At 35.6% G+C, this 25,440-nt stretch overlaps 1 protein-coding gene across 3 annotated transcripts in view; it reads right to left on the bottom strand.

Annotated features, from left to right (window-relative positions):
- LOC111052593 (LIM/homeobox protein Awh) overlaps positions 1 to 25,440 on the bottom strand; it is a 247,677-nt gene that overhangs the window by 40,548 nt on the left and 181,689 nt on the right. For 2 of the 3 annotated variants that reach the window (XM_039430661.1, XM_039430659.1), the window contains 2 exons: positions 24,566 to 24,747; positions 1,924 to 2,144 (listed from right to left, as the gene is read on the bottom strand). In XM_039430661.1, coding sequence (XP_039286595.1) covers positions 1,924 to 2,144; positions 24,566 to 24,735 — 391 coding nt within the window. In that variant the 5' untranslated portion in view covers positions 24,736 to 24,747. The remainder of the gene's footprint in view (positions 1 to 1,923; positions 2,145 to 24,565; positions 24,748 to 25,440) is intronic. The other variant, XM_039430660.1, reaches the window with a different exon arrangement.

The following is a 25,440-nucleotide window of genomic DNA, read 5'->3' as shown; positions in this document are numbered from 1 at the left end:
ATTGTTTTAGTTCCTATGATGATTGAAAAGGTATCTGTTCCATAAAACATTAAAAACATTGGAGAAAAAATGGTAAGTTTTGGTGTGAGTGTATTTCGAGCCTGCTTGAAAACTTTGAACGCTGATATCTCCAAAGTAGCAAAAACATACATAGAACCTTTTGGAACTGAGCCGACGATATGTTAATCATAAATTTGGAAATGGGCTAGAATAAACTGAAATAAGCCAAATGAAGGAGATGACATCAAATAAGAACTACGGTAACAAAGATGGAGAAAATTACAAGTAGAATTAGAGGAAAAATAAGAAGAGAGAAACCTTATTAACCAAAAATAGAGTAGATTGGAATAGAAAGCTCGAGTGATGTTATTTATATGAGTTAGAAGAATAGGAGACTATAGATCAAAGCAGGAGAGGAAATAATGGTTGCAGAAAAGGGTCAAGAGGAAAACCATTATAAGATTAATGATAATAATAGTTCATTATATTGATAGAAATGATCTATATTATGGTTAAGGGGTTTCCCTGTTTTTCTTCTTCCAATCATTGTAATAAGAAGTGAACTTTGTACTTGTGTAGGCTATATGAGTGAAAAAAACAAAAAACCAATAAACCAATAACCTTTGCTCTTTTTGCTCTTTGCTCTTTTGAAAAAAACAATAAACCAATAACCTTTGCTCTTTTTGTCGTACATTAATGATTTACCTAAGGCAACAACCAATTCAAAGTTAATTATGTATGCGGATGACACAACTTGTATCGCATCGAACGCTGATCAGATCACATTGGTAACTCAATTAAAGAATACACTTATAGAAATCAACGAGTGGTTTAAAGTAAATGTACTTTCCTTAAATTGCAGTAAAACACACCTTATACAATTTCGTTCCATACGCAATCAAACGAGGATAGACGAGACTCACCTTTCAACCATTAGAAATAGCTTAATACTCTTCACCTCAACTAAATTCTTGGGACTTGTAATCGACCAGAATTTTTCCTGGAAGGAGCACATTAAGAGCTTGATAAAAAATTGATTCAAGCCTATTTTGTAATTTCAACTCTTTCCAACTCACTCGACAGAAACACATTATTGACCGTCTATTATGCATATGTTTACTCCCACTTGAGCTACGGCACAATATTTTGGGGTAATTCTGTAGACAGCCGTAGAATTTTCATCATGCAGAAACAGATATTGAGAGTTATCTGTAGACTGAGATGAAGGAACTTATGTAAAGCATTTTTCAAAGACCTTAACATACTCACACTTCCTTCCAATTACATTTACCAGCTAGTAGTTTTCGTTAAAGTAAATATCAATAAGTTCCAATTTTGTAGAGATAATCATAAATATAATACTCGAAATAGAAATATTATTGCATTTCCAATCCATAGAAATGTAGCTTCTGAAGAAACTTCATTTTATTCAGGAATGAGACTCTACAATAGCCTGCCAACAGACAATCGAAACATTGAATCAGTCATTTGATTCAAACGGGCAGTCAAAAAAATGTTATTAGAGAAAAGCCTTTACGCAATCTCAGAATTTTATTCACAAGAGAATTGATTTTCTTATATATAATATATATCATTAAGTACCAAATCTACAATCACTTCATCCGATCGTCTAAGTTGGTGTCATTCACGTAGAGACAGGTGGTGGTGGTGATGAAGGAGGAGGAAGAGAAGGTGAATAAGGAGAGAGAGGAAGAAGATGAGGATGAGACAGGAGAAATAGTATGGTAAAAGTAAAGAAAAGGATGAAATAGTATTATAAGAAAGAGTATGAATTAGAATTGAAGGAACAGACCAGTAAGATGTGGAGGATAAGGAAGAGATTGGTGCATTAAGTACCGTAAGAATAGAATCAATAATTCGATTTGAAAATGTTTTGAATGAATGTATAGAGATTGCACTGACCGTCAGACGAGGTGGTAGCGCCGTCGACAGTCTCAAGGTAGTGAGCCTTGCAGAGGACGCGATCCTCATGCAGTGCGAACTCCTCCCCTGTGCTGAGTTGGCGCTTGCAGGCGTCACACGCGAAGCATGCCAAGTGGTAGACGTGGTCACGTGCCTTGCGCACCCAGTCCTGCGCCGAAATGCCTCGGCAACACTTGCTGCACTTCGCACCGCCGAAACTTCTAACACAACACAACACAACATGTTACACCACTCATTGCAAATTCACAAAATATTGCAGAATTCAACATGATATTAAACAATTATATTGTATAATTTTTTTCATTTATTTATACAGGGCTATTTTTCGAAGAAAAAAAAAGGGTAGGCCTACAAGCATAGAGTAAAGATAGCTTAGGAAGATATAACATGGTATAGGTCGTTTATGTTCCAAATTTCATTGTTAACTCAAACCGATTACTGTCGATTACTGTCTATTATTACCGGGCACAGTATGAGAGACTACCAGCGTCACTAGCTTCATGAAAAAGAACTTCTAGGATTATCGGCTAGAGTTAACAGTGGAGTTTGGAAGAAAAACGCCCTATAACGTGATATCTTCTCATGCTATTTTTTCCGAGTGACCGGAACTTTGGGACCAGGATGGTATTCTGCCACCAACTGCGAAAAATAGGTATTTTGCAACCAAGTCCGGGGTCTCTATCTGCGAGGTGATTAGCAAACAATAGTCGGTCCTTTCGACACATTCACATGCTCCTGTCACTGAATGCAAACCATTCATAGAAGAGTCATCCTCTCTTATCTTGGAACCTTCTAGTAACAAAATTATTGGCCCCAAAATTCCTAGCATCTCTTTTCTCTATGGGACTAGTAAAATTATTTAAATATTATCATCAAAATTGTATGCATGTTTGCTTTTTAATAAATTTGTATTTGAGAACAAGTTTTCTTAATTTTCAACTTCATAAAATAAGAGCTCAGAAAGTGAAAGTGTAATTTTTAGTGATAAAACTTGTAGAAACCAATATAAACCTATAAACTTGAGTTATGACATTGGGTAACACGGCAAGGCAAAACATCAAAAAGGATGGATCTCTTTGCCGATAAAAGTCATATGAATAAATAAATGAATATGAGACTAGTCTACTATAGTAAGGTCCACGTTAGCTATATAATGGCAGTGGAGAGAGATAAGAGAACAGCGTTGTTGATTTTCTGCCTTCTATAGATAGCCGATACCGGTATATCTGATGTGATATGAACTGTTCATTCCTGCTATAATCGGTTCTATTTTATCCGTCAAGAAAGAATTTTGTTTTGATTAAAAAATACATTCTTATCATTGTAGTTGGATATTTTGTTTATTAATTATACTTCTACATTGTTGGAAAATGATCTGGAAACGTTGCAGAGATAGTAAAGGATAACGCTTTCTGCTTTGTCCTATGACAAATGACCTATGACAGCCAGGGATAGCAACAACAATGAAAATCAAATACTGTACTGCCATTTATAACGTTGACATCACTATAGTGGTTCTATAAAAATGTATTTCCACTATGGCTAGTTTCACACGGCAGAGTCCTCGCTCCTGGAAGATCATACTACTGAAGATCATATTTCATATTTTGCAGCTCTCCTGTGCTTTCACATGGGGATCTTACGAATAAGCCGACAGATCTAACAACTATGCCGACGTTTGCTCAAAGTATGACTCATCACTTTTTCTCAAAGTCTAACTTCCTTGAAAATATAGATAGAAGATTTCTGATTTTGGATTTGGATTCAGCACCCCCAAATTCTTTAAAGCATAAGTCCCATTTTCAAAAATACCCGAAAACAAGGGAGTTATAGCTGTTTTTAATATAGCTTTCCATTATCATATGATTATATAGTAAACGTACTAAGATAATAATACTCCTGCCTCACAAAGGGACAGGCAAAGGTTTCAAGAAGTTTTTGAACACCTGAGAAGTTTAAACATAAACATTTTCAATTTTCAAAAGTTCTAGTTTTCCAAAAAATATTGAACTATGAAAAGATGAATCCAAATATGAAATCATAAATCATCTCCACTCATCACCCAATAAAATAGAAGGAAAAGGAATGTTGTACAGTAAACTTCACTGAATTTCAATTGTCATTCAACAATCCAATTTATCAGGTTCAAATCGTTGAATATCACTTTAAATTCCCAGCAATTATTGACTATTTCTTTTTACAATCAGAAAAATCTATTATGAACATACAGTATAAACATTGTGCTGATCTGAATCGATCTATGGTAATAATAGGAATTGAAAGAATAGAAAATGTCATGCCATTCCAAGTAGTGATGTCTGTGTATTAGAACTGCTGAGTGGATAATGCAAACTTTCAAAGTCATGAACAGTTCAGACCAGCCTGGCTAATTTGATGCTTTTGAAACCGGAATCTTGTTTTATTTTTATTAAATAATGATACGGAATGAAAACCATGTACCATAGTACAAAGCAGTTCGATACTTTGTATCATGAGTAAGATTAACATAATCATGGCTTGTCGATTTTAGTCGCTGAGCTAAATCCTCAGTGTTGCCATAATGCAAAAAGCATAACCATTGTAACAACTATTCTAAATTATCGTACTGTATTTCGTGAAGCCATGCTTTGTTAAAGCCAGTTACTCAGGAAGCATTTTTTTGTTGTTCGATGTTTTGTCGTCCTTATGAATTCTGTTGAATCAAACATAATGTTATTTAAGAAGTTGTGCTGAACCTGTTAGAATTCATAGGAACTGTAAAAAATCAATTTTACGAAAATCGATGTACATGTAAGGCCAGTTTCACACGGCAGAGACCTCGCTCCTGGAATATCATATTACGGAAGAAATATCATATTTCATATTTTGCAGCTCTCCTGTACTTTCACATGGGGATCTTACGAATAAGCCGACAGATCTAACAACTCCGCCGACGTTTGCTCAAAGTATATGACTCATCACTTTTTCTCAAAGTCTACCTTCCTTAAAAATATAGATAGAAGATTTCTGATTTCGGATTTGGATTCAGCAACCCCAAATTCTTTAAAGCGCAAGTCCCATTTTCAAAAATACCCGAAAACAAGGGAGTTATAGCTGTTTTTAATATAGCTTTCCATTATCATATGATTATATAGTACGTACTAAGATAATAATACTCCTGCCTCACAAAGGGACAGGCAAAGGTTTTAAGAAGTTTTTGAACACCTGAGAAGTTTATACATAAACATTTTTAATTTTTAAAAGTTCTAGTTTTCCAAAAAAATATTGAACTATAAAAAGATGAATCCAAATATGAAATCATAAATCATCTCCACTCATCACCCAATAAAATAGGAGGAAAAGGAATGTTGTACAGTAAAATTCACTGAATTTCAATTGTCATTCAACAATCCAATTTATCAGGTTCAAATCGTTGAATATCACTTTAAATTCCCAGCAATTATTGACTATTTCTTTTTACAATCAGAAAAATCTATTATGAACATACAGTATAAACATTGTGCTGATCTGAATCGATCTATGGTAATAATAGGAATTGAAAGAATGGAAAATGTCATGGCATTCCAAGTAGTGATGTCTGTGTATTAGAACTGCTGAGTTGATAATGCATACTGAAAAAAAGTCATGAATAGCTCAGACCAACCTGGCCTGTGATGAACCTGTATAAACAATTCATAGAATTCTTAGAATTCATAGGAACGGTAAAAAAATCAATTTTACGAAAATCGATGTACATGTAACTGGATTTAGAAGATCAATACGATAATGTTCTCTATCACAATTTAATCATAGAAATGTTTAAGTGTAAACATTGGGCGCAAACCTTCTGCCATGAGGAGACAAATAAATTTATGAAAAGCTTGATAGCTTGAATAGTGTGATCTGATATTTGTTACACGTTTTTATTCTAAGACATAATATGTTCTAGACTAATTTTTAATGTTTCTTCAATCGGCAGGAAAACTTTTTTTACCGTATAATTATATGATAATAGAAAGCTTTATTAAAAACAGCCATAACTTCCTTGTTTTCGGATATTTTCGAAAACAGGACTTACGCTATAAAATTTGGGGTCGCTGAATCCAAATCCGAAATCAGAAATCTTCCATCTATATTTTTAAGGAAGTTAGACTTTGAGAAAAAGTGATGAGTCATACTTTTGAGCAAACGTCGGCATAGTTGTTAGATCTTGCCTCTGCTTGCCTCGAGGGGAAAAGACGTGACAAAACGAGGTTCCTGGATAGGAGTCACCATGTGAAAGACACGATTTGACTCAATGTACTTCGACAAAAAAACGTGAACACTGTTCAGTGTTCAAGTTGCACGTCTCCTATCGTGTGAAAGAGGCCTAACTGGATTTAAAAGGCGCAAACCTTCTGCCATGAGGAGACAAGTAAATTCATGAAAAGCTTGATAGCTTGAATAGTGATCTGATATTTGCTACACTTTTTTAGTCTGAGACATAATATGCCGATTGAAGAAACATTAAAAATTATGTTTCTTCAATCGGCTATCGGCAGGAAAACTTTGGTTTTTCAAAGTTATCTTACTCCCTTATTTTGGGGTATTTCCAGAAATCAAGATAAATATCCTACCAAATTTCCTACATGAATACAGTGTAAGTTGTATTATAATAGCTACAGTACATACGTACTGTATAGTACAGTACCTGTTCGTTTTTACCATATAATTATATGATAATAGAAAGCTTTATTAAAAACAGCCATAACATCCTTGTTTTCGGATATTTTCGAAAACGGGACTTACGCTCTCGAGAATTTGGGGTCGCTGAATCCAAATCCAAAATCAGAATCTTTCTATCTTCATTTTCAAGAAAGATAGTTTTTGAGAAAAAGTGGTGACCGGAGAGACGTAGAATAATCATGTGAAAGCGACGAATTGTCCGCTAGTATCTCGATGCAAGCCGGTTTCTGCTTGCCTCGAGGGGAAAAGACGTGACAAAACAAGGTTCCTGGCTAGGGGTCACCATGTGAAAGACGCGATTTGACTATGCACTTCGACAAAAAAACGTGAACACTGTTCAGTGTTCAAGTTGCACGTCTCCTATCGTGTGAAAGTAGCCTATCTCTCGTCTATAAATAATAAGAATTTATAAAAATAAAATTTTTTAAATCTCTTTTTCAATCTAAGTTTAAGAATAAGTGGAACCTGCAGTAACAGTCAAAGTCAGCAATTTAGTCACTGCAGTCATTTAGTCATATCATAGCCGTCTTCAATGTGAGTTGAGATAGCGATGACCGATGAGCTGCGTGATTAGGGGGGGGGGAGAGCCACACGCACTGTGTGAACGAACGGCTGCTAGGTAAGGAAGCTGATTTCTATACCTACATTTATACAGATATATAGATAAGGAAACAAATATATGATATGTGTGTGTTTGAGGTTAGGATGAAAGTGGGTGGAAGAAGAAAGAGAGAGAGAGAGAGAGAAAAAAAAGGGTGGAAGGGAAGGGGTGTGGACCACCGCAGAGAGCCAAGACAGCCGAGATAGATTTTTAATTGGACATGTTAATTGGAGGGTCGAGTTGTGAGTGAGGACACCTACTGGTAATGGTCGAAACGTGTAAGATCCGAGAGGGCCACTATAAATATTCACAGGCCACAGGAGTGCAAACATGCAGCCACTGTGTACTGCTGATATTTATGCTCTTAGCAATAGGCCCTATTTCTTCACTCATTCATAATATATTTGTTTATCAATTCTCTATATATATGAGTGTACAACGACTGTATGTATCGTAGCTACGGGTCGATCTAATCGTGACAGATACTTAAAACAGTTCAACAGTTCTTAATTTCCAACACACGTGTACCAATGATGGGTTGAGTATAAAAGTACCACAGTACTGGCTGCTATGCTTTCAGAAATAGGTCTTATTCCCCTGCACAGAGTCCCGTAACAAATTGTACTTTTTGTGAGTAGTATCTTGTTCACTTGTAACTTATTGTTATATAATTTGGTGAATATTTTGTATGAATTTCGAGTGAATAAATTCCATTATCTTCTATACTATAATGAAGGAAAGAACTGGCTTGTACACATATACATGTGTATAGATGAACTAGAACATAAGCATAGGAAAATATTATGTTTGACGCATCATCACGTCTGAACTACTGGACTGATTTACTTGAAATGTTGCATATAAATTCCTTATCAACCAAAGATTCTTATAGACCTATTTTCAACTCTTCTAGATTTCATTACGTCAAGTTTTCAGTTTGTTAATTTTCAAAATAGACCCTTGCGAAGCACGGGTTACCTGCTAGTTTGGAGAATAAGACGGAATTGACGCATTAAAAAATAGAAGTGGAAGAAAAACTACAAGAAGTAAAAGTAAAGACACTAATTCAGAATGAAGAAAACGGGATCAAAGCAACGAACGGAATGAAAAAGGAATAAGGAGAAGCTAGTAGATAAGGAAATCGACGGAAGAAGAGATGTTAGTTTTTAAATATGAAAAGATATTACAGAAAATTTATTCTGTCTCCGAATTTTTACTGAACTTCTAGTATTTTATTCTTTCTTCTTTCCTATATATAGTGGCGAAGCTGCAGACAGAAGGGAGAAAACATTAGAACGTTTTGAATCAATTTACTCTTTCTCTTTCCTATTGATACGATTGTGCGTGATCTGAGAAGCAAATAAGTAACAAAATATCTTGATTAGAAAACTGAAGTTTACCTCCATTGAATTCTGATAGTGTTTATTGGTACTAGAACAAATTTGAAATGGAGCGTGAGAAGATTGCAAGTTTCATGTTGCATTATGCAATTGTAGCAAAACTTGCTGTTTACAGTACTTATGTGAAATGGGACAAGTCATTGACCGAACGAAGTGAGGTCTAAGATTGAAGTCGACAGTTTGGCATTTCTCTTAATGTTCAAATGTGTATATGTTTATATGTTGCGCATTTACGGCAGTAATAGATTTTCATGAAATTTGACAGGTATGTTCCTTTTTGAATTGCGCGTCGACGTATGTACAAGGTTTTTGGAAATTTTGCATTTCAAGGATAATATGAAAGGGAAAAAGAGCCTCCTTCATACGCCAATATTAGAGTAAAAATCAGACTATAGAATTATTCATCATAAATCAGCTGACAAGTGATTGCACAGATGTGTGGAGAAGCCAGTCTATTACTGTATTTGTATAAGGTCTATAGTTTCAATCAAAGAATTACTGTAGACAGGTATGCATCTTTAAGCTGGGTTTACACCAACGTTATTAACAGAATGGTTATAACTTAACCCTTATAGATTCTATTAGATTGAACGGAAGTTGACAAACACATATGTTCATCATGTGTATGATAAGATATGTTCAATTTAATATAATCTAAAAGGATTGAGTTATTAACATTTTTTTAATAAATTTGGTCTAATCGCAGCTTTAAGGTCTTCAGTTTCAATATTTTGTTTAGCAGTCATGGTATTATTATGCGTGCCCATCAGTATCATTATTCTCACATTCGAAAAAACTAATTTAATAGGTGAATAAAAATAAACAAATGAACTAAATAATGCTGGAGAAATTATAATATTTTTGATTCTAAAAAATTAATTTTCATCAGATAGAAAGATCATCACGGAACTGGATGAATTATATCATATGAAATACAAATTCAAACGTGTACTGAGTTTGTTAACATTTAAAACAGTTGACATCTGGTACTTGTGGATGAGAATACTGCGTGAGGTCTACTGTTCACATAACTACTAGTAAGAGAGAGCTAGCCTGATAGTCTGAGAGACTTGATGGTTTTAAACAATATTAGGATTAGGTCTATCTGTTGGGAATGAGATTGAGGAAATCTTATAATATTTATTGTACCTCGTCTTTTTGCCTAATATAGACTACTAACAAAAAATATTGGACTTTTGATCAGATCAGATCACTCTAATTTTATTCTGCATCAATATTATTCTAAATTTTTAGCATACTCTTATCAGTTCAGATTATTTTCGTACCATTAATATTCAACACTCATCAGAATCACTGAACCAGCTATTAGAACGATATGATTGTCTAGCTTGCTTGGCTGAGAATGCTTCCACGAATTGTTTATAAACGAGGGCATAAATCTTCACCATTGAAAGGTTACACATCTCTACATTGGGCTATATAATAAAAGATAGATGTTCTTTCAACTAACAGACATAAAGGCCATTATTTACTATGGTGATAATGCACACCAAAGGAGCCAAAAGAATACCAGTATCAATTTGAAGAGTTGCCGAGTATAAAATTACCAATGAATGGTAACTTCACGTTAATATGATAATTGATCTTAATATTGAGAGCAGTACAATGTATCTTTAAAACAGAATTTTATTTTATTCTGCATTAACCTGATCCTGGCCACGTATGAAAAAGCCACAGTTGGAAAATTTTGGCCCCAAAAAGACAAAGGATTTCTGAAAAAAAGTGTTATACACCCTGGGGTGTCGTAGACGAACAAGATCAACTTGTGGATTTATCAAGCTGTAGTGAAATGAAAAACCAATTTGATGGTAACTCGACTTTTGGGCAACAGCACAAAAAAACTATAAAGAGCTTGGAGAAGAGATATTAAGGTTAATCCTTCCTTTGCAACGACTTACCGTTCTGAACAAGCATTTTTATCAATGTGTTTTATGAAAAACAAGTTTAGAAATCGACTCGTCATGCGGTCAGATTTAAGAGTGAATGTGTCAAGTATGGAGTCTGATGTCTCAGGAATCATGAACATTAAGAAAAAATTCAACTCATCTCATTGAACAAATAGTGATAATATTATTTGGAACAGTGGACCTAGTATTCATTTTCGCAACTTATTATTTGTGCTGAGCCTTAACCTGAGCAGCCTCGCTGGTTGGGTGTATTAATTTGCAGTGAATAAAAACAGGTGAAAACAGTGAGTGAATACAGTTTTTCACTGCATTACAGCTCCAATCTCGAATCTCTCGAATCCAGATTGAACTGTGTTGCCAGAAAATAACGGTTTTGACCGGTGATAAAACCCGATGAAAAGTACGCACCGATCAATTCGATTATTTCGACGAATGACAACAACGCAAACACACACACTCGCACGCGCGTGCGCTTGCAGATTGATTGGATTAGTTAATTTGTTACTGCCTGCGACGTGTAGCTGATCAAGGAGGCCCTCTGCATGGCTGGCGCTTAAAAGGGCCGACGAAAAACTAGAAAGGGAGTCCAAGGGAACAAGGTTGTTGGCGCTGCGAATTTATTAGCTTGTCATTGAAAATTCACATCACACTTTCTTATGATTTCGTTTGGTTGTGTCTCTCCGTTGCGATGCGTTCGTTTGTTTGTTGCGAATAAGACCCTAACCACTGTAATTCCCCCACATAGTCCCCCTTTGGGTACCACTCTTGATTGGGGCCAAATCGAATCACAGTCTGCTCGCCCTTCAACGATTCTTCTTCTGTTTTACATGCACACTCTCATCTCCTTTCTCCTCCCATCCTTCCTTCCATCTCCATTCGCGCACTCCTCCCCCTCCCCCACAACCATTTAAGTGTATCTTTCTTCAGAAGAAGGAAGCTGTGCAAACAATGGGAGAAGATGTCGGCTGCAAGTAAAACAACAGGCATTGGTGGAAACTTGAGAAACTACGCATTGCATAGGTAACTGAGTAGAAATCTTCACTTCCCTTTATGTAAAGCATTTGCTCTCTCTTATTCACTCTTATCTTTGTTATAGCCTATATCTTTCTTCTCAACCGGGAAAACAATGAGAAAAGCTGAAGACGCGTGGCAATGAAGCATGGCACGTTCTGAAGAGAAAACCATCGGTAAAAACTTCGGATCCGGCACCCTGTCTCAAAGCACTCACATGTATTCGTGATGATTTCCTTCTATGAAGAAAAATCAGATTCCACTGCCAATGAGTAAAATGTAAAAGGTCTGCTTTTCATGCTCCTCAACATTACTTTCATGACCACCATCATACAGCTATTTCTGCATAAACAGAACATAATCATAAAGCATTGAATGGAGTGAATTACCTTATTCGTTTTATCTGTCAAAGATGAAGCTGACGTTTATTCGTTATATTTCAGCCAGTACTGCTAATTTATAGAGACCATCCGAAAAATGGGAGTGACATGAGAAAAATCTTTTGATTATGGTCGAATACGGGACCTCTAGGCACGTAAACTATTTTATCTAAAAAAATCACTTCGTTTGTTCAATATATCTGTATTTATCATACTTTTTAATATTCTATTTTTTCCTTGTAAACAAGCTTTATAGTATCTCCTCCTTCATTACCCATTCTCCTGTATATTCTACTGATTAGATGGGAATCATTAGCATTCTCAAAATATTTGAAAGAGGTTCTATATTTTATCAATTCTCCATATTTTTTAATATGATTATGATAGGTATCAAATCACAATGATAGAAACCATGTAATTAGTACATTTAAAATTTCATTCATCGAAAAATAAAATTAAACAAATTTTCATTTATCACTTTGATAAATTCATTTTGATTCCCAGACAATCCGGGTGATGTGAAGAATAAATCGCAGTAATAAAGGGAGAACGAATAAAGTTTTACGCAATTTAATTAAATAATTATCAGCTACAGATTGGCTTGATCAAGCCAGATGTCCTGTTGAATAATAATGATCATCTCCACTTCTACTAACTGTAAAATTGTGTGTCCAGTCCAAGATAAAACTAATTCGATCGTGAATCAACATCGTGCTGTTTACCTCAAACCTGTTACTTGCCATTTAGAGAGAAAATAGTCAATCTGCAATGGAAAAGTGACAGAGAATTACATTTATTTATAGCTGGTACACTACTCAGCTCCTGCCTATTATTTTATGTCTTCCGGTTTATGTTAGTTGCTCTGTTTTTCACAATTTTCCATACTTCTTTCTTTCTCTCTCGATTCTACTTATTTCGGAGACAGTTTCTCCTTTCGCTCTGAGAACTCACCTTTTCGAATCTGGTTTTTCAATGGGCATTTTATTGAACTTCGTTCACAATGACATTTACCGTTTCGATTTCGACAAAATCTTATCATTGTTCTCAAGAGTCGTTTGACCAGCCACTTTCTGATGAAACTCCTAAATACTTTTGTAATGTGAATTTCGATTATGGTAGTTCTTAATTTCATGAAAAATATAAAAGTACTGATAATTATTTTTCTTGCATGTGTTTAAAATCAGTTTCTTTATCTTTCAATTGATTTCTAGCCCAGTCAACGAAGTGTTATAGAGGGAAAAGTTTGGAAGACAATTTTTGACCCAGCAGTTCTGTTGAGGGTGATGAGGAGGTAAACATATCAAAAGTCCCCACCCCTACCCCCTGTGCTGGGGGAGTGGGGGTGATTCAAAGGTACCATTTTTTGGTTTCTCTCATATAACTAAAAAATTATGCATTTCACAGACATGACTATTCTATAAGAAATTAGAGCTTACATAATCTCCTACAATATTGATCCAACAACTTTTTCTATATCACTTTCACTTTTCGAGATATCCGCTCTAAAATATATGACATTTTTGAAAAAACACAATTTCCTTCGATTTTTTGCGATTTGGTCTTATAACTTTTTTAATATCGATGGGAAAAATTCATGCCTATCATAAGCATATAGAGCATCGAATTCTCTTCAATTTGAAGTATAATTTCACAAGTTTACTCACATCCCCACGACTGTTGCAGCAGCTTTAGTGTTGAGTGTGAGATCTTCAGTTATACAAAAATAGACCAATATTGACAAAGGAGTTTGGAGAGAATGTTTTGAACACAATTTTTGACTTCGCAGCTTTGTTGGCACCAGTTAGGGGGTGAACATATCAAAAGTCCTCATCCATTCCCCTTGTGCTAAAGGGATGAGGGTGGTTTAAAAGTTGCATTTTTCAATGTTTTGCTTACACGCTCATATCTTGAGGAAAATGCGTTCAACCGACATGACTAACTAATCAAAAATGAAGCTTGATAAATTCTCTACAATATTTGTTCTGTGGTGATTTGTGATATCTCCAACAGTTTTCGAGATATACGCTCTTAAATGTGTAAAATTGTTAAAATAACAGCTTTTAATCCTATTTTTTGATGTTTCAGGGCTGATGATGCAGAGAGAGAGAGAGAGAGAGAGAGAGAGAGAGAGAGAGAGAGAGTGTGTGTGAGAGAGAGTGATAGATAGAGAAAGAGGGAAAGAGAGAATCGCGTATGTTTAGCGCGTGCGATTGATGCGTGTTCTTTCCAAATCTGTTGAATACGAATGCACACAGTCCTATGATAAATATTATCCATTCATAAAATTCTCACAGCATAAATCAGGATTGAGCATTTTTATTTTTGCATATGAATGGGACGTCGGTTGTATCTTTTATTTACAAAGATTTCAGCATAACACTTTGAGATAGTATGTACTCGAATGTTTCATTAGGAACGTAAAGATGCATTGGATGAGCTTATTTACATTAATCATACTAACGGATTAGGGTTCCGTGATATTTAATTTATTCAACTTTTTTGAAATACAATACAGTATTTACAGTACTTGCATTTGGATATCCTTCGAACTATTATATAGACCTATAACATTGACATTTCACACTCAAAGCAACATGACAACAGCAGATCGTGTGATCGTGAATCACATTATTTGTTATCTTTATCTTTTATTTCTCTTGGCGGCAACATTTCATAGTTCCGATTTCTCCCACACGAATCGATGACTTGACAATATTCCAACTATTTTCTCCTCGAGGAGCGCAGTTGTGAAATAAAGACGAGAAAAATGTCGCGATAGATATGGTTTTGGTTTTGTTCGAGAGAGCAGATCGATCATCATTCTGAGCTGAGTCTGAGGACAACAGTGCACCCCGTGAGACAACAATATTCACGCCTGTATTTGAGCTGCCACAAATCGCCGGCAGACAGTGCTAGTGTACAACGGTGAACAGAAACGTCAAACGATGAATGACAAATGAACGCACGGCACAGCTCGGACGTCGCAGCTCTAAGAAGAAGCAGCCAAAATGCAACATCATCGCGGACACAACACCACAAGAGAGCCAAAAGAAAACACCTCTTTGACAGGTGCCCGCTCGTACGCGCACACACAAACAACCCAAAAAGGATTATTTAATCCTCCGAACATTATTGACAGTCATTCAAGTTTTTCTACGTGCGCGCAACAAGTACTATGTTAAGTTAAAGCGATGATCTAACCAAAGTAGAAAATATCGAACCCAATCAATAGATACTAAAATTTCAATACATTTAAACAACAATCTCAACTTCTTGTTTGAAAAATATTTTAGTGATAAACGGATACAAATATTTGTCCGAAACTTGAAGATCGAAAAGTGATGAAGACATTATAAAACCGATTATTCAAACTTAGGACTTGAAGTGCAGGAACTCTCAGACAATGGGCCCGTTCTGCGTACATGGAATGTGGTAAATTATTGTCCGATTCACAATTTACCAAGTAAAAAGTTCCGCGTTCCATGGGAGGAATTTTGACAGATTCTGTTCCAGAAACCTGTTCCAGTTCCAAAATCCTGCCCCACAGTCGAAGTGTGGTAAATTGTACGACCTGGTACAGTTCCAACTATCTGAGCTCTCATTGGTCGATAATTGTAATCTGCTTGCTTCTCTGCGCATGCGCTGATAGTTTGTTTACCATAGCATAGATTAGAATACATAACCAACAATATGATGTTTGATAACCATTCATTAAATGAATTTTTCTCGATAGAAAATTTGAGAGTAATAGAATAAAAGAAATTTACACTTTTCTAGACGGTAGGTTTGTAAAACAGCCTTTCTTCATTCAAGCAGCTAGTAAATGACACATTTTAGTGTAAATCAACTTTATATGTGCGCGCCAAAAGCTTGAAACAAAGATTTTGAAATGGCGTTCCATGGGAACATTTTGCACTAGTCACGTGATGGAACAATTTACGATTAGAACTGGAACAATCTACTATACACAGAACTTACACATTATCTTTCCATTTTTTTCCTAGTACCGCTTCTAACTCATCCTTTACCAGTTCACTGGGATCTCAATACCACATTGAAGTATGATTTCACGGAAAAATTATAGCATTCAAGTACGATATTCAAGAATAAATAATTGGGAGCTATATCAATTTGGAGAATGATTTCTTATTGCTGAGGCTGAGATTGAATAAGTGAATTATTATTCTCGGTTAGCTGCTCCTGTTGATATCAAGACTGCTTGAGGCCAGCTTCGCTGTCAGATATAAGCTCTAGAACGCCTTCCCAATGGTTCGAAACCCACCTAAAACCGTGAGTACATGGATCTCTCATAATCATAATTTCCCTACCATTACCAGTGCACAACCCTAGGGTTGACGTGAGCATCATGACATATACATTCAACTCGATATAATATCGAACACATTGACCCTACCAGCTCCAATCAAATCAAGATGTGAACTGTCGATGAGCCGTCATCGTTCTGACAAGAACGTGAGCTGGCTTTTCACTGTAGAGGTATAGCGTCAGTGTAGAATTTCGTATAGTGTAAGAGTGTGAGAGTGTCAGCAGGGGGTGGTCGATAGCACCCCGAACCTTGTCGGCTGTCACAAATAAACAAAGAAACTATTAAGACGAGATTGCTGTATTTTTTCATTTGTATCTCGAGTGATATCGTTTTTCGATTTGTTGTTGATCTTGGTTGCTGCTGCTACTCTTGAAAGGTCACATCCGATCTCGTATCACTTTGAACTGTTTTTATGTCCTGTTTTAAACGATGTCGAACCTCGTCGGTTGATGGCAAGAAGAACGGCTGCTTTATAGGTTGCTTCCAATTTTAATCTCTCAATTCAATCTTTCAATCTCAAATCTTCTACTCGATAGAGGTGATCTCTCAATTTAGGTCTTCTATTCGGCAAAATTTGGCTTTGATGAGAAGAACAATTCACTGGTTCATATATTATTTGATTCCCATTTCGAGTTCTATTCGCTCGAATTCTTACTAAAAATTTAGTAGAATATATTCTCACAAGCGATTAAAGAGTTCTCAACTGTGAGAGAAAAACAGTTATTGAAGTCCAAACTATTACACTCTGGAATTTATATAAATAACATTTGGCCATTCATATTTCGATGTAATGAGAAAAACCAGAAATGGGGCTTTGGCGATTAATTGTTTTCTCTCATAGATATCATTATATTTGAGAACCACATTAAATTTATACTCTCACAGGTTTCTTTTTTCGAAACTGCGATTATCAATTCACCTAGGCTACCATAAGTTGAAACATTATGATAGATCATACATTTTTTGATAGATCACCTTTTCTAAAAACTTGTTGACATCACACATCAAGTAGTTCTGAAGAAGCTTTGATGGAAACAACTTACTTCTCTTTAACACCTCTACAAGACATCTCCAAGATAATTCGATTGAATTTTGTTGGTATGTTGTATATTAGAGTACGTGGTATAGTGGTGAGTATATTATTAGAGTACAGGACAACTAGAATAAAAATTCTTGCCAGTATGTAGAAAACATGAATAGCTGGCTTCGATAAATTGAGTAATCATGAAACATTTCAGGTCCTGAATCTGGGCAGAATAAGATGGGCTCACATACAGTTCTCTTGAGAGCTTCCTTCAAGTTATAAATATGCATGAGCTTCCTGTTCTGAATCCTTGTTTGGAATTATAATAATGGTGACTAACAGGAGCAGAATTATGTCACCTAATTAAGAACCTGGAATTAAATAGGTCTTGGCGCCAGTTCTATTGATGTTGAATGAGCATGCGCACTAGAACGTAACAAAGGAAGGAAAAGACTCACGTTTAACAAAAAATATTGTGATTTTCGGATAAAATTAGTGATATTTCTCATGCTTCCGTTGTTTTACCCTCGATTGAAGGAAACGTCTCTTTCAACGGAGTAAGAAAACGCGATTTTTGTGAATCCCAGACAAATTATTTATCGTGAAGTTGACTATAGCGTGCTTGACTATTGTTGACCTCGACTCTCGACAGGGGTCCAAACAATTATTCCTTCTGGAGAAGCTCTGCAAATGTGAAAGGGAAACGAATTTTTACATCCTTTATTATCTTTTGAAGTTATTTCAAATTCATCCTTCCTCAGTTTTTTTTAACAATTTCATCATACGGGAGCAGGATAGGCATTAATGGGATAGAGAATAGAGAATTCAATTTTCTCATTACGCCTTGATAATGTCATCTCCGTCATTAAATACTGATGACTGGATTCATGAAACATCTTAGAATAATAAATTCACTAGGGAAATCTGGAGTCAAACGAGTCCACAATATTCCATCGGCAACTATACCAGTCCGAATATTTTCTAGTGCAGCTTACAATGGTACTGTGACGAAAACTTAAACGTTCTAACTTGATAGTTCTAAATAAAGACAGGAGAGACTAATTTTTAACATAATGACGATTGGCGGCAACATATTTTAAACTACGATCAGACTACTGTATATTATGTGTATATATAATTGTTTTCAGAGTACTGTTTCCTTTGTGTAAATTGTGAAATCCGATGATTTTTTTAAAATTAGTCAAAACAGCTGTTCCACAGATGAAATATCAGCTCGACTATGTGTTCTTTTTATGACTGCTCTACAAAGTCCATTTCTCAAGGTTTGAATAATTAAGGATGTAATTTATGTGATCTCTGAAGGTGAGAGTGGAGTCTATGTAGACACCCAAATCCTTAATCACATAAACTCTTTCAAGATGTTCATCTAGTAATTTGTAGTCAGCAAAAATCTGTTGCTGTCTAGTAAAGACAATAAATTTACATTTCTTCACATTTAATGCCAGATTGTTTCTTTCACTCCAATCATTCAACCTGCCTAAATCCTCTGAGAGTCCTGATCATCCTGTATAGTTCGATAAATTTTAACATCATCTGCATAAATAAGACAATTCATGTTTTTAATACACTCTGGAATGTCATAAATGAGTAAAAGGAACAAAAGAGGCCCAAGATTTCTCCCCTGGGGCACACCTGAACCACTCGTGAAACATTTTGATCTTATATTATTGAAATACACAAAGAATAAACGCTGACTAAGGTATGAGTGGAAGAAGGCAACCGTTTCGGACGTGAAACCAAAGGCAAACATTTTCTGCAGAAGGATTTTGTGGTCAACCTTATCAAAATCTCTGGAATAATCGAGGTAAATTTCATCAACACGTATGCCTTTATCAAGGTGACTTGAAATGTAATTAGTAAATAGGAGAAGATTACTGAAAGTTGATCGTTTTTAAGGAAACCATGCTGACTAACCGTTATAATGTTTTTAAAATTATTGAAAATATGCTCAAACAGTACATACTCGAATACTTTTGCAGTTACATTCAAGTTGGATATTGGCCTGAAGTTTTTCAAATCATTTAATTTTCCACCCTTAGGAATTGGAGTGACTCTTGCCTCCTTCCATCTACTAGAAAACTTGTTTTTACGGATGGACAGGTTGAATGAATAGTGTAGAGGCTTAATCAGAATTTCCCCACAGCCCTTTATTATATAGGGGGGTATGCTATCTGGACCACAAAATCTTTTAGGTTTTAGGTTTTTAATAGATTCAGCAATTTTTCCCTCAGTAATATTTCTTATATTAAAAGTGTCTGAGACACCGTTTATTTTAAAATCGTTATTGGGACCTACTATGTCATCGAAAACAAAGTGAGTATCATTATCATAAACAGACGCAAAATGATCAGCAAATTCTTGAGATACTTCTCTAGCAGGAATCTTCACATTGTCAATTTCATATTCCCCAGGTACAGTTCTATTTGCTCTTCTATCGTTCACGTAGTTTCAAAAACTTTTAATGTTAGTTTTAGCACTGTTTTGTACACCTGTTATGTAGCTGTGATATGCAACTGCTATTTGAAACTTCAGTTTAGTTCGAACTTCTCGAAACCTTTCCTTATAATGATTTGAAAACTTTCTCAAACGGGCTAACTTATTTTTTAATTTGAGATTTTTTATGAAATCATTGTTAAACTGAAGTGGATACTTAATACTACTTATTTTATTTATTGTTGGAATACATTGATTCATAGCCTTAAACAACAAATCATAATAATACTCAACGGCTTTATCAACATCCTCAATCAAGTATAAACTGTCCCAATCCGAATTTTGTAAAGTTATATAAAGCTTATGAAAATCTGCTTTTTAAAATTATAGTAAGAAATTCTAATGGGAAGGAAAGCTACGTGAGTCATTTCAATGTGAAAAAACAAGAGCAGGGTGGTGACTATTTTCAGCAAGCGTGGGATCATCTTTCCTGGAAACATTCAACGGGATATTACTCAAGATAGAATCGAGAGTTCTTCCATTTATATTCATTCAGTAGTAACTGAATGATGTTCAGAATTTCAGTCCTACCTATCTATGAAGATAGCAGTAGAACTGGATTGTGCACTTTTTGGCATTATTGGCTTGAAAGCATTAAAACATTGGAACTTGAATTCAGTCGACATCTCAACATGTTGAATTCTCAACATCATCTTTGGCTTGCTTGATATATTTATACGTATTTGGTCTACTCATTTATTCAATCTATCAATACCCGTTTCTTTCAAGAATACCCGAACCTGATGCAACTGGAGTAGACTGCGCGGTGAACGTACAAACAAAGCATGCACAAAGAACGACAAGAATATGGAATCGGTTGGAATAGGATTCGAATACGAATAAGAAAAGAACGGGCACTGATATTGTACTGTACATACATGAGTATACGTACAATGTTTCGAGGAGAAGGTTTCCTTGTGTAGGATGATGGGTGCAAGTAGAGAAAAAAGGGGAGAAAGGGGTGTAGAATAGAGAAGTGACTGAGGAGGCTGAGGAAACTGAAAAATGACCGAAAAGGTGATAAGACAAGGGGCGGTGGAGAGGGGGAACCTGAGCAAAGCAACCGACCCTATTGTTAGGTAAAGATGGACAAATTACTAGTGGGACCACTTCATGTGTACTCACAGGTACCACAGTTGCTTCTTCACAATTACATAAATATGCATAAGTCATTCCTTTATCTACGGCTTATTCTTCGATTTTTTCTCCGCCGGGTGCGATCCGTTCCGCTCTTGGTCCGGCCATTCATATTCACCGGCTGACCTGGCTGACTGGCTTAGATTTTTCACATTTTTCTAAAGACGTCTGTCGTTTGGGTGGAGACGGCGATTCTTCATGTACGGTCACTTGACATTCTTCATTGCGTGGTGTGTATGGCTTATTTTGTGTGGCTACAACGTTGGTAGCTTGTTTACTGCTACTGAAATACAACCTGCAACCTTTCAAAATGAGCGTTGTGAGTTGAGTAGTTCGTCAACGAAACTACATTGCCTAGGCCTATTACCTAATATTGTGCTCAAATTCAATTTGAATTCAATTAGAATTCAGTTTTAAGAAGGTATCAAACATAGTCATCATTGTAAGATACATAAATATAATTGTTTTATCCACTAAATAATCTAAACTCGAATTGGATATGTATCTGATACCTATCAGATACATAACCGTGCTGTGTCGGTCGTTGACTGATTTTATACTTATAACTTATTTTCTCCTAGTTTCACAGGATAGCGAAAAGGAAAACAAGTAGAATCCTCCTGTCAATAATACTCCAATTTGTTGATCATAATCCTTGAGAACACTGAAAACAGCTCATGAAACGTTAGGCTATTTAAAGTTTTATAAAAATCTCTCATCCCTTTTTCATGTTACTATCTGAACCAAATTGAAAATGTTCTACTAATGACGTGTTACACCTCTGTTAAGATGCGTACAGACTTTCGCTCTGCTCAGCAATCGAACGTCACTCGAGCAGATCGATTGATGATCTACCGGGGAGCAAGAGTGGAACGCGAGAAGAGCTCACATCTCCCGTAACGTTCATGATCGGAGCGACTGCGGAGCGTGCGCGGAGCGTGCGCAGAGCGTGTTGGATGCGCGTATTTCTGTACGCACCTTTACACGCTCTTCTCGCGTTCCACTCTTGCTCACCGGTCGATCATCAATCGATCTGCTCGTGAGACGTTCGATTGCGGAGCAAAGCGAAAGTCTGTACGCACCTTTAAGTTGAATCCTTTCATATCTATACCTGATAAATATGATAATAGGAGCATGTATTTCCTCTTACACGTCTCTCAGACGTCTTTCAGACCTCTCAATTACTGAAAAATCTTACAGAACGAGCCTATTATTTGTATCTTGTAGGCTACTCAATCCATTCAAGAACCAATCCTGTTCAGATGCATGTTTTTCTCCTGCAACAAATTCTGTCTGAACCGGGTTTAGAGTCTGGAAAGCATTCAGTCAGAAGAGCAAAAGCGATGACTTCAAGAGTAATAGAAGGCCAAGGGATGAGAGGGGAGCCACAACATGGAAAACAGTGGAAGACTTCGTAAATCAGTGAACTGAATTCCAAACTTACAAGGAGTCGGCCATTACCATATTTTCTCGACTCCTACAGGAGCAAGACTATAGATATCGTTGTTATATATTGAACAACCGCGAAAGGCAGGCAGTATAGATGAATATATACTTATATATAAATACGTGAACAGTAGAACAACAAGCAACCGTATTTCCGGTGGCTACAGAACTGTTGATTACTGCTAGTAGCTACTGGCGCCCCGGCTTGACAGAAAAACTAATAAAAAAGGTGGAATAATCTGGACAACACACAATTAATTCGTTCGTTTCATTTTCCTGTGTATGTTGTTAATGCTTCCAAGCACCACCTACGTGGCTGATGTGCCTTATGTTTCTACTTATGTTTTATGTGATGTGCAGTAGGCTCTGTCTAGTTGGTTCCTTTTGTTTTCTATTTCCCATGAAATCCTTGTTGCTTCTGTATATGTAGGCTACATGATTTTAATACAAATTGGATTTTTGTATTGCTTCATGAATGAATGTTCACCTCCTGATTATTTGTCTACCATTTTGAGGAGATGATATATGAGGATTATACATTTATGAGAATGGATAATTAAAAATAAATATTAAGTTATGTGATTATGATATACCAGTATGATATTCCAGCTTTGCCATATTTCAAATTTCTAATTTCTAAATATCAAATACAAATATTTTCGGACAGAAAATTGTGATGTGGAGTGGAAAATTATAGTGACATAACCTTATCTCGAACTGATATTAATCTAAATTTGGTAGAGGGATATTAAAGGGTTCGCCTGTTTTCCCTCTTCCAGTATCATTCCAATAAATAAGGATGATTTAATTCCAATGATAAGTGATTTTTCACAGATGGATAAATAAATAAATGATCAATAATTCACTCACTATCCTACTAGTTAACAAATATGCATTTGAATCAATCGAGATGATGAAGATTTCTCAATCTCAACCCTTGTCTGATGTTCATGTCAAAGTCCTGTCGTTTTGTGAAATTCCCCTTTTGATTGCAGCAGTATACTCAAAACTTGTCTTTGTCAGGTTCCATCATCAATATTGTGTCCTAATGGTATTTCTAATAGTTTTCGTCACCTAGACTAAATATTTCTGATTCTACTGTTCTTTAGTTATTTCTTCAATTATTCTTCTATTACAGTTCTTCCATTCTAATCTCTCCCTCAATCTTTTATCTGAATCTCAATCTGAGAAGCGAAGAACATAACTATCATATTCTAATTAATAAAAACAATATAAAATTTTGAAGAACAATATAAAAATCTTGAAGTACTATTTATTTTTAAAAACTTTAAAATAGATCAACAACTAGTTTCGACCCTCACTTAGGTCATTTTCAACTTGAAAGTTTCTGTTGAAACGACCTAAGTTAGGGTCAAAACTAGTTGTTGATTAAAAATGATTGAAAATGTTGATTGAAAATGACCTAAGTTAGGGTCGAAACTAGTTGTTGATCTATTTTGAAGTTTTTAAAAATAAAGGTACTTTAATATGTTTATATTGTTTTTATTAATTTGTTAAAAAGTAGCCCATGTGAGTGAAGTGTTTCTATCATATTCTATATATTGAGACATGATGACAACAATCAAATTTACTCACCAGAACATTATTCTAATATATTATTATCTATAATATGATAAAGATGAGAATTGGCCAATACATGTACGCGATAGGAAATACACGAATTACACATAATCACGTCTGAACTAATAAACTTATTAACTTGAAATTTTGAATAAATATTCTTGAATAATTTACATAGGATGGTTAAGGTCTATTTTCATTTTTGTTAACATTATAATCGGATAATTATAATTTCAATAACCAAAACTATTCAATAGATTGTGAAAAGTTTACGTAAGATGTAATCTCAATCAAATTGTTTCTCTATATTGTAAATTATTACAGTTGTTAATAGTTTCAATATCAGTAAGGAACTAACTATAACACTAAATTCAATCTATTTGTGCTTTAAAGAGACTTTTGCGGAGCACGGGTTACCTGCTATTTACTAATATTTTATATAAGTTTTTTCAAAATTAAAACTTGGATCCAAGTATTAACAATAGTGCTACTTTATGGCAAGATATCTTTATGGAATACATTTTTGTTCAACTAGACTATAATTAATTGTGGTTGATTGGATACAGACTTGGCATAGTCGGCCTTGCAGTAGACGGCGTCGTCGCGGATGAAGCAGGACGGCTGTCGGTCGAGCGCCAGTTGACACACGCAACAGCGCAGGCAAGCCGCATGCCACGTGCGACCCGACACTTGCAGCAGGTACTTGTCCACGATTGCCTCGCCGCATGCCGCACACATCCTCTGCTCAGTCTGAAAACATCACATTCACTTGCCTCATCATAAACAATCAACATTACCTAATTTGAAAACTTGTTTTACTATATAATTAAACTATCTAGTACCTTCGGAAATACATTTAAAATATTTATTTTTGGGGATATCGAGAGAGATGAAGATTTTCCCATATATACTCCCTTTAAAGCTAGGGAACTGGAATGGGTGCCCTATCTTCAACAATATAAGTGAATGTAATATCATGTAACTGAGATTATTATGTGACTTTTCATAAATAGAATTATCAATTTTCTCAACTTAATCAAATCATGATTTTCTTTTGACAGGTGATTTCATTGAATTCTAGGATAGAAACAAAGATACCATATCCTGAAAAGCTCTGATGTCAGCACCGATATGCTTGGTTTTCACGATTCCAGTTACTTTTTCACAGGTTACTGGAGAAGTTACTAGGTTCTAGTTGGAGGCAGGCTACCGGAAGAATGCAACTCGAATTATGTGAACACATTGTCTTTGTCTTACGCCGCTGTATACGCTGAACATGCTGTATACGCCTGTACCTATACAATGATAATGGGTAGTCCATTTGCCTTATAACGATATCTCATCTCCCAATTAACGGAATTACTTGAAATTTGGAACGTAAGCTCCTTACAGTATAAGTATCCGAACAATTTCGATCGAATGCGATTCAAGATGGCGGCTAAA

This window comes from Nilaparvata lugens, chromosome 6, assembly GCF_014356525.2.
Source record: "Nilaparvata lugens isolate BPH chromosome 6, ASM1435652v1, whole genome shotgun sequence".
Lineage (NCBI taxonomy): Eukaryota > Metazoa > Arthropoda > Insecta > Hemiptera > Delphacidae > Nilaparvata > Nilaparvata lugens.
This window is presented reverse-complemented; position numbering and strand designations above follow the sequence as displayed.